Source organism: Tasmannia lanceolata, unplaced genomic scaffold (assembly GCF_043159265.1).
Source record: "Tasmannia lanceolata isolate RefF3 unplaced genomic scaffold, GAP_Taslan_0.1 ptg000019l, whole genome shotgun sequence".
Lineage (NCBI taxonomy): Eukaryota > Viridiplantae > Streptophyta > Magnoliopsida > Canellales > Winteraceae > Tasmannia > Tasmannia lanceolata.
Genome location: NW_027518696.1, coordinates 4712063 through 4727097, shown reverse-complemented (window position 1 = coordinate 4727097; position 15035 = coordinate 4712063). Strand labels below are relative to the sequence as shown.

At 38.3% G+C, this 15035-nt stretch overlaps 1 protein-coding gene across 1 annotated transcript in view; it reads left to right on the top strand.

Moving 5' to 3' along the window:
• Window positions 1-15035, top strand: part of LOC143852220 (ERD (early-responsive to dehydration stress) family protein) — a 42309-nt gene that overhangs the window by 7501 nt on the left and 19773 nt on the right. The window contains exons 4-7 of the mRNA XM_077361603.1: window positions 1608-1743; window positions 8539-8640; window positions 13698-13817; window positions 13972-14052. Coding sequence (XP_077217718.1) covers window positions 1608-1743; window positions 8539-8640; window positions 13698-13817; window positions 13972-14052 — 439 coding nt within the window. The remainder of the gene's footprint in view (window positions 1-1607; window positions 1744-8538; window positions 8641-13697; window positions 13818-13971; window positions 14053-15035) is intronic.

Sequence of the window (15035 nt, the reverse complement as noted above, 5' to 3'; positions counted from 1 at the left end):
TCTCCAATCTCTTCGCTCTACTCATTCATTACCATCACAACAATATTCATTACATCATTGTCCGTCTAGTATGCTCGCTTATGACAATCCCGCTTGATGTGGCCATATTCCTTTTTTAAGGAAGATGTGGCTATATTCCTTGCAACGATAATATTGCACGCCCTTTCCGCTAACCCTGGATCTTGACTTGCCTTTTCCTGATCTTTTGTCAGACGACCTTCCTCTTTGATTCCCACCATGAACAACGAGCCCATGCTCTTGACTCCCATCAAGAACATGTTTCTTCCGCATCTCATTCGACAAGAGCGACTCCGTGACTCCCTTTAACTTTACCGCACCAAGTTGTCATACGAATTAGGAAGCGAAGTAAGAAGCAAAAGGGCCTTGTCTTCTTCCTTCAACTTTTCATCAACCTTGTGGAGTTGATCCACAAGCTCGTTGAACAATGTAATGTGTTCCAGAAGATTCTCGCCTTCCTACATCTTCAGTTCGTACAACTCCCGCTTCAGATATAATTGGTTGGCCAAGCTTTTTGAAATGTAAAACTTTTCCAACTTCTCCCATAACTTAGGTGCTTCTTCTTCTTTAATAACGTTAAACATAATGTTATCTGCCAAACATAGCCGAATCGTGCCGACTGCCTTTGACTCAATGCCTTTCCACTCGGCATCTGTCATCTTCTCCGACTTCCCATCCTTTCCCTTCAACGCCTTAACCAGTCCTTGTTGAACTAGGATATCCTTCACCCTCATCAGCTATAGGGTGAAACTACCCTTTCTGTCAGACTTGTCGATGTTGAATTGGGTAGAACTCGATTTTACCTCCATCTCTGCCAAAATAGCTCGCTGAATCGCGCGAACACAGAGCTCTGTCAAAAAACAAAAAGAATGCTCCTCGGTAACTAGTGACTCAAAGTTTGATTACTCCGCACTTCTCGGTGTAGCGCTCCACCTTGAACGAGAATCTTTCTTGGACAATCTTTCTACTCTCAAAGATCACTCCGCCGTGATCCAACCATAACACCTATGAACACTCCATCTGGTCTCAATAATCGCTCCAACCACAGTTCTGATACCATTTGTTGAGAAAATCTGCTTGGCAAATCCAATCCGATCGTGCACAAATTAACGGAAAAGTAGAAAATAAATCAAGCCCCAAGATGAACACCAAGATTTACGTGGTTTAGCCAAGCCTACATCCTCAGTCGAGAAACACGGTCTTCACTATGAGAAAAGAATATACAAGGATTACAATGGATTAAACCCAAAACCCACAAACCCGCAACCGTTTCCTTGCTTCTCTCACTCAAGACCGTACACCAAGAGTAACCCAAGAGAAGATCCCGAGAAAATTCCCAAGAGAAAACCCGAGAAGAAACCCTAAGAAGAACCCGGGACCATACACCGAGAGTATCCTTTCCAAATTGTTAGATACTTTTTAGTAGTTTTTAATGCTTATTTATAACTTTTCGTGCCAACTTTCATTTTTTGATTCTATAATACCATAAATCAATACTTAAATTTCTAGTTTTCACTCTAAGTTAATGAGTTGAACAATTAAATGATAATTTGTCTTATACTAAGAGATTATAAGTTTGTCGTTTGCAGGTTCTGGGTGCATTTAGTAATGTCTTATGTCTTTTCATTTTGGACATGCTTTGTGTTGTATAAAGAATATAAAACTGTTGCTTTAATGCGGCTGCGCTTTCTTGCATCTGAAAGCCGTCGTCCAGATCAATTTACGGTTAGTTCATTATGGAATTTGTACGATTTCTTCTTTATCTTTCGTATCTTGTTTATATGGTTTATTCATGGTCTCTCTTTTCTTAAATTCTATAGAACTAAAATTCCTTGACATATGAATTTTCTTGTATATGCTATGTTTGAGTCTCTGTCTTATCCTATGTCTTCCTTGTACTAACATAATTTTTCTTTGATAGAAGTACAACGACTACCAAGCAGAACATTGCAGAAGAAAAATGGGAATCAACTATTGTCAATCGATAGTGTAAAAGTATAAAAGATAAATAACGCCTTTCTCCAACAGCTTAAGCTTTTGGAGAAGTTGGTAAGTTAACATGTTATCAGAGCCAAAGGTCTCGAGTTCAAACCTCCCGGATAGCAAAAATCCACATGCGATGGTTGGCCCAAAGTGGGACCACATGTACCGCGTGTTTGCCAAGTGGACCACACGTGCAGTGTAAAAGTATAAAAGATATATAACGCCTTTCTGCAACAGCTTAAGCTTTTGGAGAAGTTGGTAAGTTAACAGATAGTATTAAGTGCATACAAAAGATAGATGGTAAAATCACATTAAGATGATTTACATGACTCAGGTTTCTTGAACCACTTTTAACCCAAAGCCCCTTAGAAACATTTTCCTTGTCTATGTATAAAGTTGTTGATCTTGAGGAGGAGGAGGAGGGTAAGAAGAAGCAGAAGAGAATTCATGGGAATGACGGTGTGCTCCACTCACGGGGCATGCCTTATTTATTAGTGAAAAATTACACAATGATAAAATGCCGCCGACTTAACTTACATGAAATAAACAATGAAACATACCCTAAGGAATGACACACTGTACTAAAAATGCTTGAAACTAGTGTCTTTCAACATCCCCCTCAAGCTGGCATGTGAATTGTGAATGTTTAATATGTCCAGCTTGCCTAGAATTCTGTCAAAAAATGAAAATAAACCTTTATCCCCTTCTCTCTTAGAATTGTTTGGAGCCACATGAGTTCATGCATAGCATGCAGTCATGCACTATGGCTATGTATTCAGCATTAGTGTTGGATCTTACAACCATGTCATGTTTCTTGTTCTCTCAGATTAGAGAGTTAGCTCCAACAAACTTGCAGTAACCACTCGTAGGTCAGTGCTTGAGTCAGCCCAATTTGTATTTGCATACCCCTTTTATGTTCAGGTGTACCCTTCTGGTATTTAGAACACCTTTCTTGGTTCTCCTTTAAGGTATCACAATATCCTTTTAACCAATTTGAAATGTGGAAACCGTGTTACGTGCATAAATCTGCATACCATATTCTCAATGTAGGCGATGTTTGGATAGGTGATGGCAAAAATCAGCTTCCCAACCAATCTCTGACACGAATCCTGGACAGTAAGCACCTCTGGGTTCCATGGGGCTAGGACTTCCAGTTTTCTCCTAATGTCATGCCTCCATTCGATCTTATTCGTTTCACTTGTTCTCTCTAGACAAGTTTGAACAAAACTTCTTCGCTATTTAATTTCTTCATGTTCATTGTAAATGGGAGATTCAAGTGTTTAGAAACCAACCTATGGATCTCCTCCACACTCCAATCCAGAGATTGTACCCCCTCGAAAAATCCAATTCAGAGGAAGGTACATTATTCCCTTCACTGGATACTGTTTCTTCAACAACCATACTCGAATTAGCACTGGAAATTGAACCTAGCTTCATCCCTTCATTCACACCCTTTCCATTTTCATGTACTCATTTCCATCACTGTTGTAGATACGATTACCTTCGATTTCAAGGGGTTCATCTTCAACTTCTCCTGAACTTGTGTTGACATATCCCAAAACAATCATATCTTGATTAATCTCTTGATGCTTAGGGCTCTTCTCTCCTTCAATTTCTCCCATATTGTTCTCGACATGCCCCCGGCAAAATTGGCGCCCCTTGATTGCGTAGGAATTGAGTAAGCATTAAGGTTATTTGAGCAAGTTAATCTTTTATCTCTTTCATATCTAGATGACGCTTCTCATCTTGTTGTCAGATCAATTCCCTTTTTGTCACATCAATTCTCCTTTAGTCTCACCAATTCCCTAATATCTTCCATCTTATTGTCTTCAATTGATTCTTTACTCGATACAAGATCAAATAGTTTTCAATGAGCCATCTTAACTGTGATACCAATTGATGAAGACAAAATCTACTATGGATGCCCTGATACCATTTTGAGGTAGAATGCTTCTACCTATTATTGATGATCTCATACCGGTTGATATAATTATAATTAATATAACTGAAATTTCGTGAATTCCAAGCAGAGATAATTCATTCCAAAACCCTTGAAAATCAAGAAACATGTAAGAAAAGTTTTCAGGAGATATTTTGTGAACAACAAACTGATTTATACTGGAGGTTTTCAGGAACTCAAGATGGCTATATCTCTCCAAACACAAATACACACGGCCTACTTCAATTCTTGAAAGAAAAGTTCTCAAAGAAAAGATTACTACTAAAAATTATTACAGCTACTAACTTGATGTAGACGACATGTCCGAGTGCTGAAATTACAGTCAAAGCAAGTGATGCAGATAGTAGGCCAAATAAGTGGCATATTCGCTCATTAGGATTTCTAAGCATTTATTTCCATATTATTTAGTTTTTTTAGGATTTTATTTTCCATGTTATTAGAATTAGGGAATTTATTTATTTTCCATGGAATTTTAGTTTAATTGCCTATATAAAGGCCTCATGTATTAGAAATTCTAAGTTTTGATGATTAATTGAATTGATTGAGATTTCTCCCTTCTAATTCTTCTCTTCTCCTACTTCTACTTCTCCCATCTTCTCTTCTCCCCTAATTTCTTCTTCTTTCTTCCTCTATTCTTCCCCTTCTCTTCTCCTCCTCCTCTTATTCTTCTATTTCTCTTCCCGGTCCCGCATTAATTCGGTATCAGAGTGAAAGTTCCAAGCGCCCTTCGCGGTTAAATTTCAGTTGAGGACGCCATCCTCTTCTCAGACTCGTTTCCAGCCCATCAACAGCCTACTTTTCCCTCCTTTCTTGATCGATTAACAACTCCACAACCTTTACAAAATCCCTTCCCAAACTAATCCAACAGCCCATTTACGCAACCCTTGCCAAAACTTTCCATAACTGTCCCTTGAGCCATCCTATTCTCAGCCCTAGCGAATTCCCAACATCGTAGCAGATTCTTAGCCATTCAACATCTTGCATTAACAGACCACCCACAATCTTCCAATTTCTTCATCAGCCGACACCTCTTCACAAACCCTAACCCCAATCTCTACCCAGTAGTGATTAAAAACCCACATCCTTCAATAAATCAGTCCCCCTTTACCAACTATAACCCTAATCTTCTTACCAACCTGCCTCAAGAACTCATTCCTGTAGCCAACCACATACCTTCAAATCCCCATGATATTAGCCACGAGAGCAGCCTCTTGAAGTCTATAGCGGCTCCAATTTTCTCACCGTCACCGAGACCTCAAGACTCCCTCTCCGGCAGTCCCTTTCTTTTCCATTGACGGCGACGGGAGGCGGGCAATCGGCACGGTTTCTCTGGCAACTTTCTTGAGTCGTGAGAAGAAGGCAACTCACAAGTCTATTTTTTGAAAGTTACTTGGCTCGGTTCACTTGCGTTCCCTGGAAAGCAAATCCCTGGAAAACAGCTTATTTTTTCCCTGACAAGACCTTGATAAGACAGAATTCTAGTGTTCACTTGCTTTCCAGGGAAAATAGAATTACACATGTGAAATATTTGTAAAAAAGCAAAAAATGACATGGAAAAGCCCATTTTCCCACCCTTTAGGGATTTCATTTCCGATAAAAAACACACGGATTTCGTTTCTTGGAAAACTAGTGCAAAAAGGAAGGGCAAGCAGTTTCCCTGGAAACCTTTTCCAGCGCAAGTGAATAGTCTAGGGAAACTTTTTCCTGCACAGATTCCCTGGATTTCTTTTCCTAATGCCACATCAGATTCCCGGAAAACATTTTCTTTTCCTTTCCCCGGAAAACAAGTGAACAGAGCCTTAAGGCAACTTGCCTCATATATATCTGGTGAAGGTGAGTCACACTAGTAAGTCTCTTTTATACTTTAGCAAGTATATTTGATAACTTGCACTCATGGGTAAGGTGACCTACAACCACAGGTCAAAGTCAATTAAGCTTCGAAAAGAAAGAAAAGAGAGAGGTAATCTACACACTCCCCCTTTTCCCCCTTGGACACCCCCCTTTGCGTTTTTATTTTTTTATTTTAGAGGTTCCTTATCAAGCAAGCAACATTTAAGAAAAAAGTGGGGCCCGCATTATTGAAGCGCTAGTTGTTTCCCATATACTCGTATACAGTACAATAAAGGTAACCTACGTTTAATTTTCCCCCTTGGGCACCCCCTTATCTAATAATTTCCTTATCAAACAGATTTTGACACCCCCTTTTTCCCTAAGACACGCCCCATTATTCATTGAATCTGCGATAGATTCAATCAAATCTGTTCCACAAGAGTTGTTGCCATAAGAAAAAAAAAAGGAAAAAAAAGAAAAAGGGAGAAAGCGATTATTTACTGAGCCAGAGAAACTGCGAGACGGTAAGCCCAGTCGTTTTGAATTTGCATGGTGACGGCGCGTCACCACGAGGGCAAACCTCCATTCCGTCGATGGGAGGAGATCCATCATGAGTTTATGAGTTTTTATGCGATATTGGCACATCTGTATGAAAAAAGATTGATGCGTGAAGAAGCCGCGCGGCAAACAAATATCTAGTGCATTGCGTACGTGAGCGGGATTTGCAGTCACTTAGCTACTTCTACTCCCCTACCACCTGTTGATGATATTAGTTCTCAAGAAGGGGAGAAGGAATTTGCTAACACTACTGAGGAGCCGTATGATGATCTAGCTGACATTATGATGAGACAACTATAGTTGTTGAGCCTGAGATTATGTCAGATGTAGAGTCCATGATGGTAGATACAGAATCAAAGATGGAAGATATAGAGCTAGAGAGTCCAGTGACTGATGAGGCATTGCCAGCGCATGCAGATCACAAGCAGTTCATTGAGGATGTCGATTCCATATCAGTACATGAGCACAACGACAGTATTGATTCTCCAGTAGATGCTCTGATCGAGATGATTGTGGTGGTTGAGACAACGTATTTCAGTGCACATGAAGATCATAAGGAGATTTGTCAGTCTGACATCATTGAGCCGCATCCGATATCCACGGATGAGTTTATTGGTAATGACCTTTTAGATGATGGTCATGGATTGGTACTGCCCATAGCTATCACACAGATCCAGGAGGAGTACGTTGCTATCTTTCTAGCCAGTTTACTTCTCCAGAGCAGTTTGTGTTCATATGATTCTACATGGACGATTTCTTCTATATCGTTCCGCCAGCATTTCAGATCACTTTCACGGTTGTCACAAGTATTAGACATCAGGAGCGCTTTTGACGGATTATGACTCCTACTGGTTCAGTTGGTCGTCTACATATTTGATCCGGGCGGACTAAACTCGAGGGCGAGGTTCTTTTCAAGAGGGGGAGAATGATGCAGATTGTAGGCCAAATAAGTGGCATATTTGCCCATTAGGATTTCTAGGCATTTATTTCCATGTTATTTAGTTTTTTTAGGATTTTATTTTTAATGATATTTAGAATTAGGGAATTTATTTATTTTCTATGGAATTTTAGTTTAATTGCCTATATAAAGGACTCATGTATTAGAGATTCTAAGTTTTGATGATTAATTGAATTGATTGAGATTTCTCCCCTCTAATTCTTCTCTTCTACTTCTAGTTCTCTTCTTCTTCCCTCTTCTCTTCTCCCCTCATTTCTTCTTCTTTCTTCCTCTATTCTTCTCCTTGTCTTCTTCCTCTCCTCTTATTTTCCATTTCTCTTCCCGATCCTGCATCAGCAAGGTTTAGTCCAGGTTGACCTCATGGATTAACCCTTTATATGCCTTTCAAAATCTTTAGAAAAACATTCTTTTGTCCTAGCTGTTTACATTTGTAAAGTACCCTTTTAGTTACATTTGTAAAGTACCTTTTTAGTTCATGTTTCCATCTCTTTGTCATTTTATTTTTTTAAGTGTGAAATTGTCTAGATTGGATGGGTCACTCTGAGTTAGGAGTGGAGGAACAGGGAAGTGGAATATCATGACCAAAATGGAAAGGGGGGAGTTGAAAGATGGAAAAAAGAGAAAGTGCAGCTAATAATGGTAAGCCCATTTTAGGGATTATGCAATTAGCAGGGTTTAGATACACTTTCTTGGTTTAAGAGGTTGTTCTTGCAACAAAGAGCGTTCATGAGAAGTTCCTTAAAAAAAAACCCTTAAGAAACGTAGTCAATGATTAGAATAACTTAGCATGTACAATAACCTTCAAAGCATTCTCTCTCTCTCTCTCTCTCTCTCTCTCTCTCTCTCTCTCTCTCTCGTGAGTGCACACACCTGCCTTTTTCCTAGTCATTTTTATGTATAGGTGCAATCTTTACTTCTACTAAAGTAGTTTAATGGCAACACATTGATTTCTTGAACAAATGGCATCAATGAAACTTGTAACCTTAAGTTTTAGATGCTAACTACTAAATAACACATACATTTCTGAGCTAATTTTTATGTAGCGATTATCTATTTAATTGTAGAAGATTGGAAGCGCACAAACTTCCAATTTGAAATGAATCATTCTTGTGCCTTACACAGTTAGAAGCTATATTGAGAAATACTTTTTGTTTACATGACATGACGTTTGCTACTAATTTGTGGCTCTTACTTTTGTTTATTGCTGTTCCTTAATGCTATGGTGTTTCAGGTTCTTGTTAGAAATGTTCCTCCAGATCCAGACGAGACAGTTAGTGAGCATGTTGAGCACTTTTTTTGCGTAAATCATCCTGATCATTACCTCACCCATCAGGTTTGCATCTCTAGGAAGTAACTGTATGTTGTTTCCTTGTAGTGTTGACTTTAGAAATAGTGTTTTCTTGATTATGACATAACAACAGAAGGAAAATAACTTCTAAATATGCAATTCCTTTATTCTTCTGTAGTGTCATATTCCACAGTTAACTACTATGCACCGTTATTCGATTTGCATTTCAAATTTCTGTTTCATATTGATTGTAAGAGCCATTTATGTAGATTTGAATACAATTCCTTTGCTCTTCTTTAGTGTCATATTCCAAAGTTAACTACTATGCATCGTTATTCAATTTGCATTTCAAATTGGTGTTTTCATATTGATTGTAAGAGCTATTTATGTAAATTTGAACCTTTTCTTTTGCTAATTGTTAGGTAGATTTCTCACTCACATGGTGACTTTTGAAAGACGCTTCTATATGAATTTCCTAAATGATGAGATGCACAGTTTGAGAGTATTTATTTGTGGTTCTTGTGTATGACTTTTTAATAGTTATTATTATGTGCTGGTGTCTTGTATTCTAACTACAATTAAACTTGATCCTAATGGGCAGTGCGTTGGGCTTGTCCCTCGTTTGTGACTGATTTGGGGGAGTCTAGGCAATTCATGCTCTACACACTTTTACCAAAAGATTAAGCATTTATCTAGCATGTAAAAATTGAATATTTATTTAATCGGTTAGAGTCTAAAGTATAAAATAGAAGAATGATTCAATTTGTAACTCTCTCTTTGCACATAGATGAAACTGTAGTTAATAGGTACTTTGGAGAACTTGTTATGTGGTATAGTTACATGGTATGCAGTTGCACGACTAGTATAAGAGCATTGATACATAGGGCTAAGATTAGCTTTATATAACTCACAATATTTTTCAAGCGTATATCTTCATTATTTTGTTTGGATTTTCTTTGCCCTCTTTTTACCCTCTAATAGTTGATTAATTAGCGGTAGTTATGTAAATTAATAATTGATGACTGTAAGTGAGAAAATCACAGATTTTCCTTGCACATTTTTCTTAGGTTAACATGGTATTAAATCAGGAAAACTAGGAAACCATAAACATCAATCGTCTTTTTTTTTTTTTTTTTTTTGAATGGTAACATCAATCGTCTTCTTCCTCCTCAATGGCTAATCGATTAGAAGGAGATATTAGAAAGGGCGGCATTCAGATGAGAGAATGGATTAATGGGTATGCCTATGGAAACTATTGCTTTATTGTTGGACTTACTAGATCAAGATGTAGATGGTGGTTTTTGGAAGCACTTTGTAGTGATTTTACTTAATTTTTAGAATCTGTTTGATGGGCCTCCCTATGAAATGAGCCCTTAGAGGCCAAAAGTGGGATCCAATTATAGAAAGGATAAAATTTGGGATTGAAAGCTAGAAATGGGACACACCTCTCTTTCCCTCGTCTTATTACTCTTCTGGAAACTTCATTATCCAACTTTCCAACGTATTATCTCTTTATTGTATACTCCCTGATTTGTGGTCGATAAGATCAAGTAAGTTCAAAGGAACTTCTTATGGAACAACGATTCAAAGGAATTTTAGGGAGTTTTAACTGGTTAATTGGAAACAAGTTTGCCTCAAGAAAGATGGTGGCCTCAATACTGTCTCAAAAAAGCAAAATTCGGCTTTGTTGGATAAATGGTGGAGGTTTGTTTTGAATCCTAGCGATATTTGGGATAGAATAATTTATGCCAAGTATGAGAGGCATCACTTGTCTCAGCCTTGGGAATGGAATTTCAATGGCTCCTCCTTGTGGAATTCTGGGAGAAGAAGCCACCTGAGGAGCTCTGCAACAATCAGCCTTCAGCCTTCACTCTAATGTTTGCATTTTAATATTCTGTTAATTTTTTGAATTTTAGTTCCTGCAATATGATTTCTCAGTTTTAGGCATGTAGATCTTTTCCTTTTTGCACTAGTTTAGCAGTTTCAGTTCAATAGCGTAGTGGGTGCAGTTTTTTTATGGGTAAGTTTCCAATATTGCTTGTAGTATCTACTAGACTATTTCATTGCAAGTTCTACCATATCCATTGCTTAATGCAATTAAACAGATAGTAGATTTGGTATTTCGTTAACTACGAAGTAGGACAAAAAGTGGGGAATCAAACAAACTTCAACCTGCACACCAAGAATCTTCGAAGAACTCAAGTACATTTCTGTCCTTCAATCCCTTGCCTCTTTATTGATGATATTAATACCATAAATGCTGTTGAATAACATGTAAGGGTAGTTTAGGTATTACTTGTAGTCTTAGAGGTATTGTAGTCATTGTACATTAGATGCACTATTTGGGGCCTATATATACATCATTTACACGAGGAGTTCCCTAGTGGAGACTTCCCATCTTCTTCACTCATTTTCTTCTTCCTCTCTCTAACCCTAGACTCCATTTCTAACAGGGTATCAGAGAAAAGATCCAGGGAAGAAAAGAAAAATAAGAGTTCACATCTCATCCGCCATTTCCATCCACTCCATTTACGACATATATTTCTTCTATTTTTTCCCCATCCGCATTTGTGCATTTAGCCCCCATCCATTCGCATTTGCGCAAAGGTTTGTCTCTTTCTTTCTCTCGGCAAACCCATTTTGGGTTGCCCAAAATCTCAAACAAAAGAAAAACAACCTTTTCCCTCTTGTAAACCCATTTTTGGGTTCTCCTCCAACCCAAATCTTTCCTTTCTTACTCTTTTGAATTCACTTGGGAAGAAATCTTCTTCCCAAATCCTGTTTGGCCTTCCACCAATTCCTTTATTCTTCTCTTTTGTAGATCTACTCCCCAAAAGCATTTTCCATTTCCAAATCTCCACTCCAAATCTCTTTATTTTCTCTTTTCTATATTTTTTGGTCTTTATGGCCTTTGTGTTCTTATTCAAGGCGCCCACCTAGTGTTAGATGAAATGTCCGAGAGACGTGTGGTGCCTTGTTTGTCTCTGTTCCTTTGTCTTCTTCTTCAAGGCGCACATCAAGTGTTCGATGAAATGTCCGAAAGAAATTTGGTGCCTTGGACGTCTTCTTCTTTCCATTGTTTAGTGTTGTCTAGTGAGGGGGGGTGTTATCTAGTGTCGTCATCTCCTTCTTTCCATTATTTTCTATATCTTTTAGCTTGATGTCATCTCTTTCTTTACATTGTCTAGTGTTGTCTTCTATGTCTTTTGTGTTTATGTCAAAAGCGCACACCAAACTTTTGATAAAATATCTAAGAGAGGTGTGGTGCCTTGTTTGTCTTCTTTTCGTTGCAAGTTAAAGTCTTCGTGTTGTCCGGCTTTATGCCTTATCTCTTCGTGTTGTCTTGATATTGTCCTCCTTGTCTTGTCATCTCCGGGCTCATGTAGTCTCACCCGAGTGGGAGTGTTGTTGGTGATTATGTTCTTCATCTCTTTGTGTTCTTGGCTTTATGCTTTATCCTCTCTTTTCTGGGCAATGGTTTTTCCATCGTTGGTCAGCTCTCTTACATGATACGGCTTCGTTTTCCCGTTGACATCTCTTTCCCGGATGATGGTTTCCTCATCGTTGGTTGGCTCTCTTAGTGGCGATGGTTTCCCCATCGTTGGTCGGCTCTCTTACAGGCGACAACTTCGTTTTCCGGTCGACCTCTCTTTTTTGAGCTATGGTTTCCCCATCGTTGGTCCGCTCTCTTACAGGAGACGTCTTCGTTTCCCGTCGACCTTCTTTTTTGGGCGATGGTGTCCCCATCATTGGTCGGCTCTTTTCAGGCGACGATGTTCATGCCGTCGACCTTGTCTCCAGACAATGGCGTCCCAATCGTTGCTTGGTTATCTTCTCCCTCCTTTTCTTCCTATCTTCAGGCGATGATGTTCATGCCGTCGACCTTGTCACCAGACGATGGTTTCCCCATCGTTGGTTAGTTATCTTTTTCTCTCCAGGCGACGATTTTCCCATCGACCTTGTCTCCGATGGTTTCCCCAACATTGGTTATCTTCTCTTGGTATTGTGCTTCTTAGTCGGTGTTCCTGCTCATGGTGCTTCGCCGTTGCTCATGTGCGCACCTTTGTTGTGCCTATCTTGCTCGATGGATCGTTGCTATTTCCCTGCCGAGGTATTGCCGTTCGATCCTTCGTGGTTTGCAGATGTATTTGCCAGGCTCTCATTCAGGGGGAGACCCTGTTTTCTATCGCTCTCGCCGTCATGCTACTTCAGGGGATCTGCTCTATTTTATGGCCATTGATCTCGATGCTGTTCATGGTGGTCGTTGTCTTTTGTTTATGCTTTTCATTATGTATTTACCACATCAGCTTGAGGAGTGTTATACCAAGCTGGATGTGTGCATGAGATTATGTACTTTTTGTTATTTTTAGTTGTTGTTGTAGTTTTATTTATACCAAGCTGGAGTTCCATGGCATATACACTCCAGCTTGAGGGGGAGTGTTGAATAACATGTAAGGGTAGAGTACGTAATACTTGTAGTCTAAGGGCTATTGTAGTCATTGTACATTGGATGCCCCATTTGGGGCCTATCTATATACATCATTTACATGAGGAGCTCCCTAGTGGAGACTTACCATCTTTTTCACGCCTCTTCTTCTTCCTCTCTCAAACCCTATACTCCATTTCTAACAAATGCGAACAAGAAAAATGAAAGCCTTTAAGAGCAACTTCCACAAGGTAACTTCATGGGAATCCTCCTTATCAAAGCCTGTGAGATGAGATTATAGCTAACTTCTCCCAATAGTAGTCATCCATTTAGTCATTTTTTTTCATCTAGTACAAGTGATTGAGGTCGATCATTGAATCCATGAGATTTTTGTTAGTGACCCTTGGGTTCTGGATCACGGGCCATATTTTGTTGTTTTGGTCATTGATTCAGGATCTGCACCATCAAAGGAGCAAAACAAATGTTCTATATGTAGTTTTTTCACACATTGATCTATTGCTCTAATATTGTTTAGTGGAAAACCATCATTTAGATTATGTAGGGTTGAAGGTTCTGTTAGTTACACTGCATTGGCATTTATTTTCCATATAGTTCTAAATCTATGCGTTATGACTCGACTAAATTTTTTTTTTTTTTTTCTTTTTTTGGCTTATAGGTTGTATACAATGCAAATAAGCTTGCAAAAATAGTGAAGAAAAAGAAGAGCATGCAAAACTGGCTTGACTACTACCAAAATAAATATGCTAGAAATCCCACAAAAAGACTATTGACAAAGGTACTTTCACTCCATGCTGAACTTTTTCTCAAAACTTCTCTTATGTGCTTTTGGATTTTATTGTTTGTTTGATTGAAATTTTAAAATCATCTTATTATCCATCTATTTTTTAATCTGTCTATCCACTATCTCATAAAAGTATTCTTTTATATAGACAGGTTTTTGGGGCCTTTGGGGGGAGAAAGTGGATGCAATTGACTATTACGATTTAGAGATTGAGAATTTGTCTAAAGAAGTAAGTTGTAACAATCATGTTTAGTGTGTTTCTTTTTTACTTCCCGATTTTAATGTTTATTATTGTTACTAGCAATCTGCTTATTATCATCACTTATAAATTATATGTTCTTGGATAATGAAAGGTTCTTCGATAACAAAAATTGTTGGAATGAATGATACAATACAGTAGCTAAACCCCCTTAATGCTACATACTGTTATTTCATGGAAACAAATGTACGTATAGTGTCAAAACATTTGTAGCCTTTCCAAACGGTCTCCAGGAAGCTTGGTTATTGGTATTGCAATTGAGTGGAAAGAATATCATGTAGCTTATAACGACCATTATTTTTTTTTAAATCACGTAGCTCATAACCAAGGTTTTAAATTTCGACCGAAATCCGAAATTTCGGGTTTCGGTTGAGACCGAAACCGAAATTGGGTAAACTCGAAACATTACAAAATTTCGACCGAAATTTAAGGAATATCACCAAAAAATCTGGGTTTTAATTGTTATTTAATATTATCCCGAAATCGGAAATTTCGGCCAAAATTTCAGGGATTTCACCGAAATTTTGTAGGGGATAAAATATCACGTTAATTGATTTCGAGAGATTTCGTCCGAAATTTTGAAATTTAGGTTTCGGTGAGGACTGAAACGCACTCCGAATCCGAAATTTAAAACCTTGCTTATAACATTGTAATATGATTAATGCAGGACAATACCTAAATAAGGGAAAAATCCTACACTCCTAATGGGATTAAAGAGTATAGGAACTCTTAGGGCTAAATCTGAAGGCTAGAGGCACCTAAGAGAACCACTAAGGCTAATTTATTGCGAATTTATTTTGCGGACAGCAGCAATATCAAGGCTTAAAACAGCAATAAGAGATGGAAAAATAAGTTATATATTTGCAAGTGATTCCATTAGAAATTACCCATTGACTAATTCAAGAAAACCGAGAAACAGGGTTTTAGGTGTGAGACCAAGTAAAATAATTAAC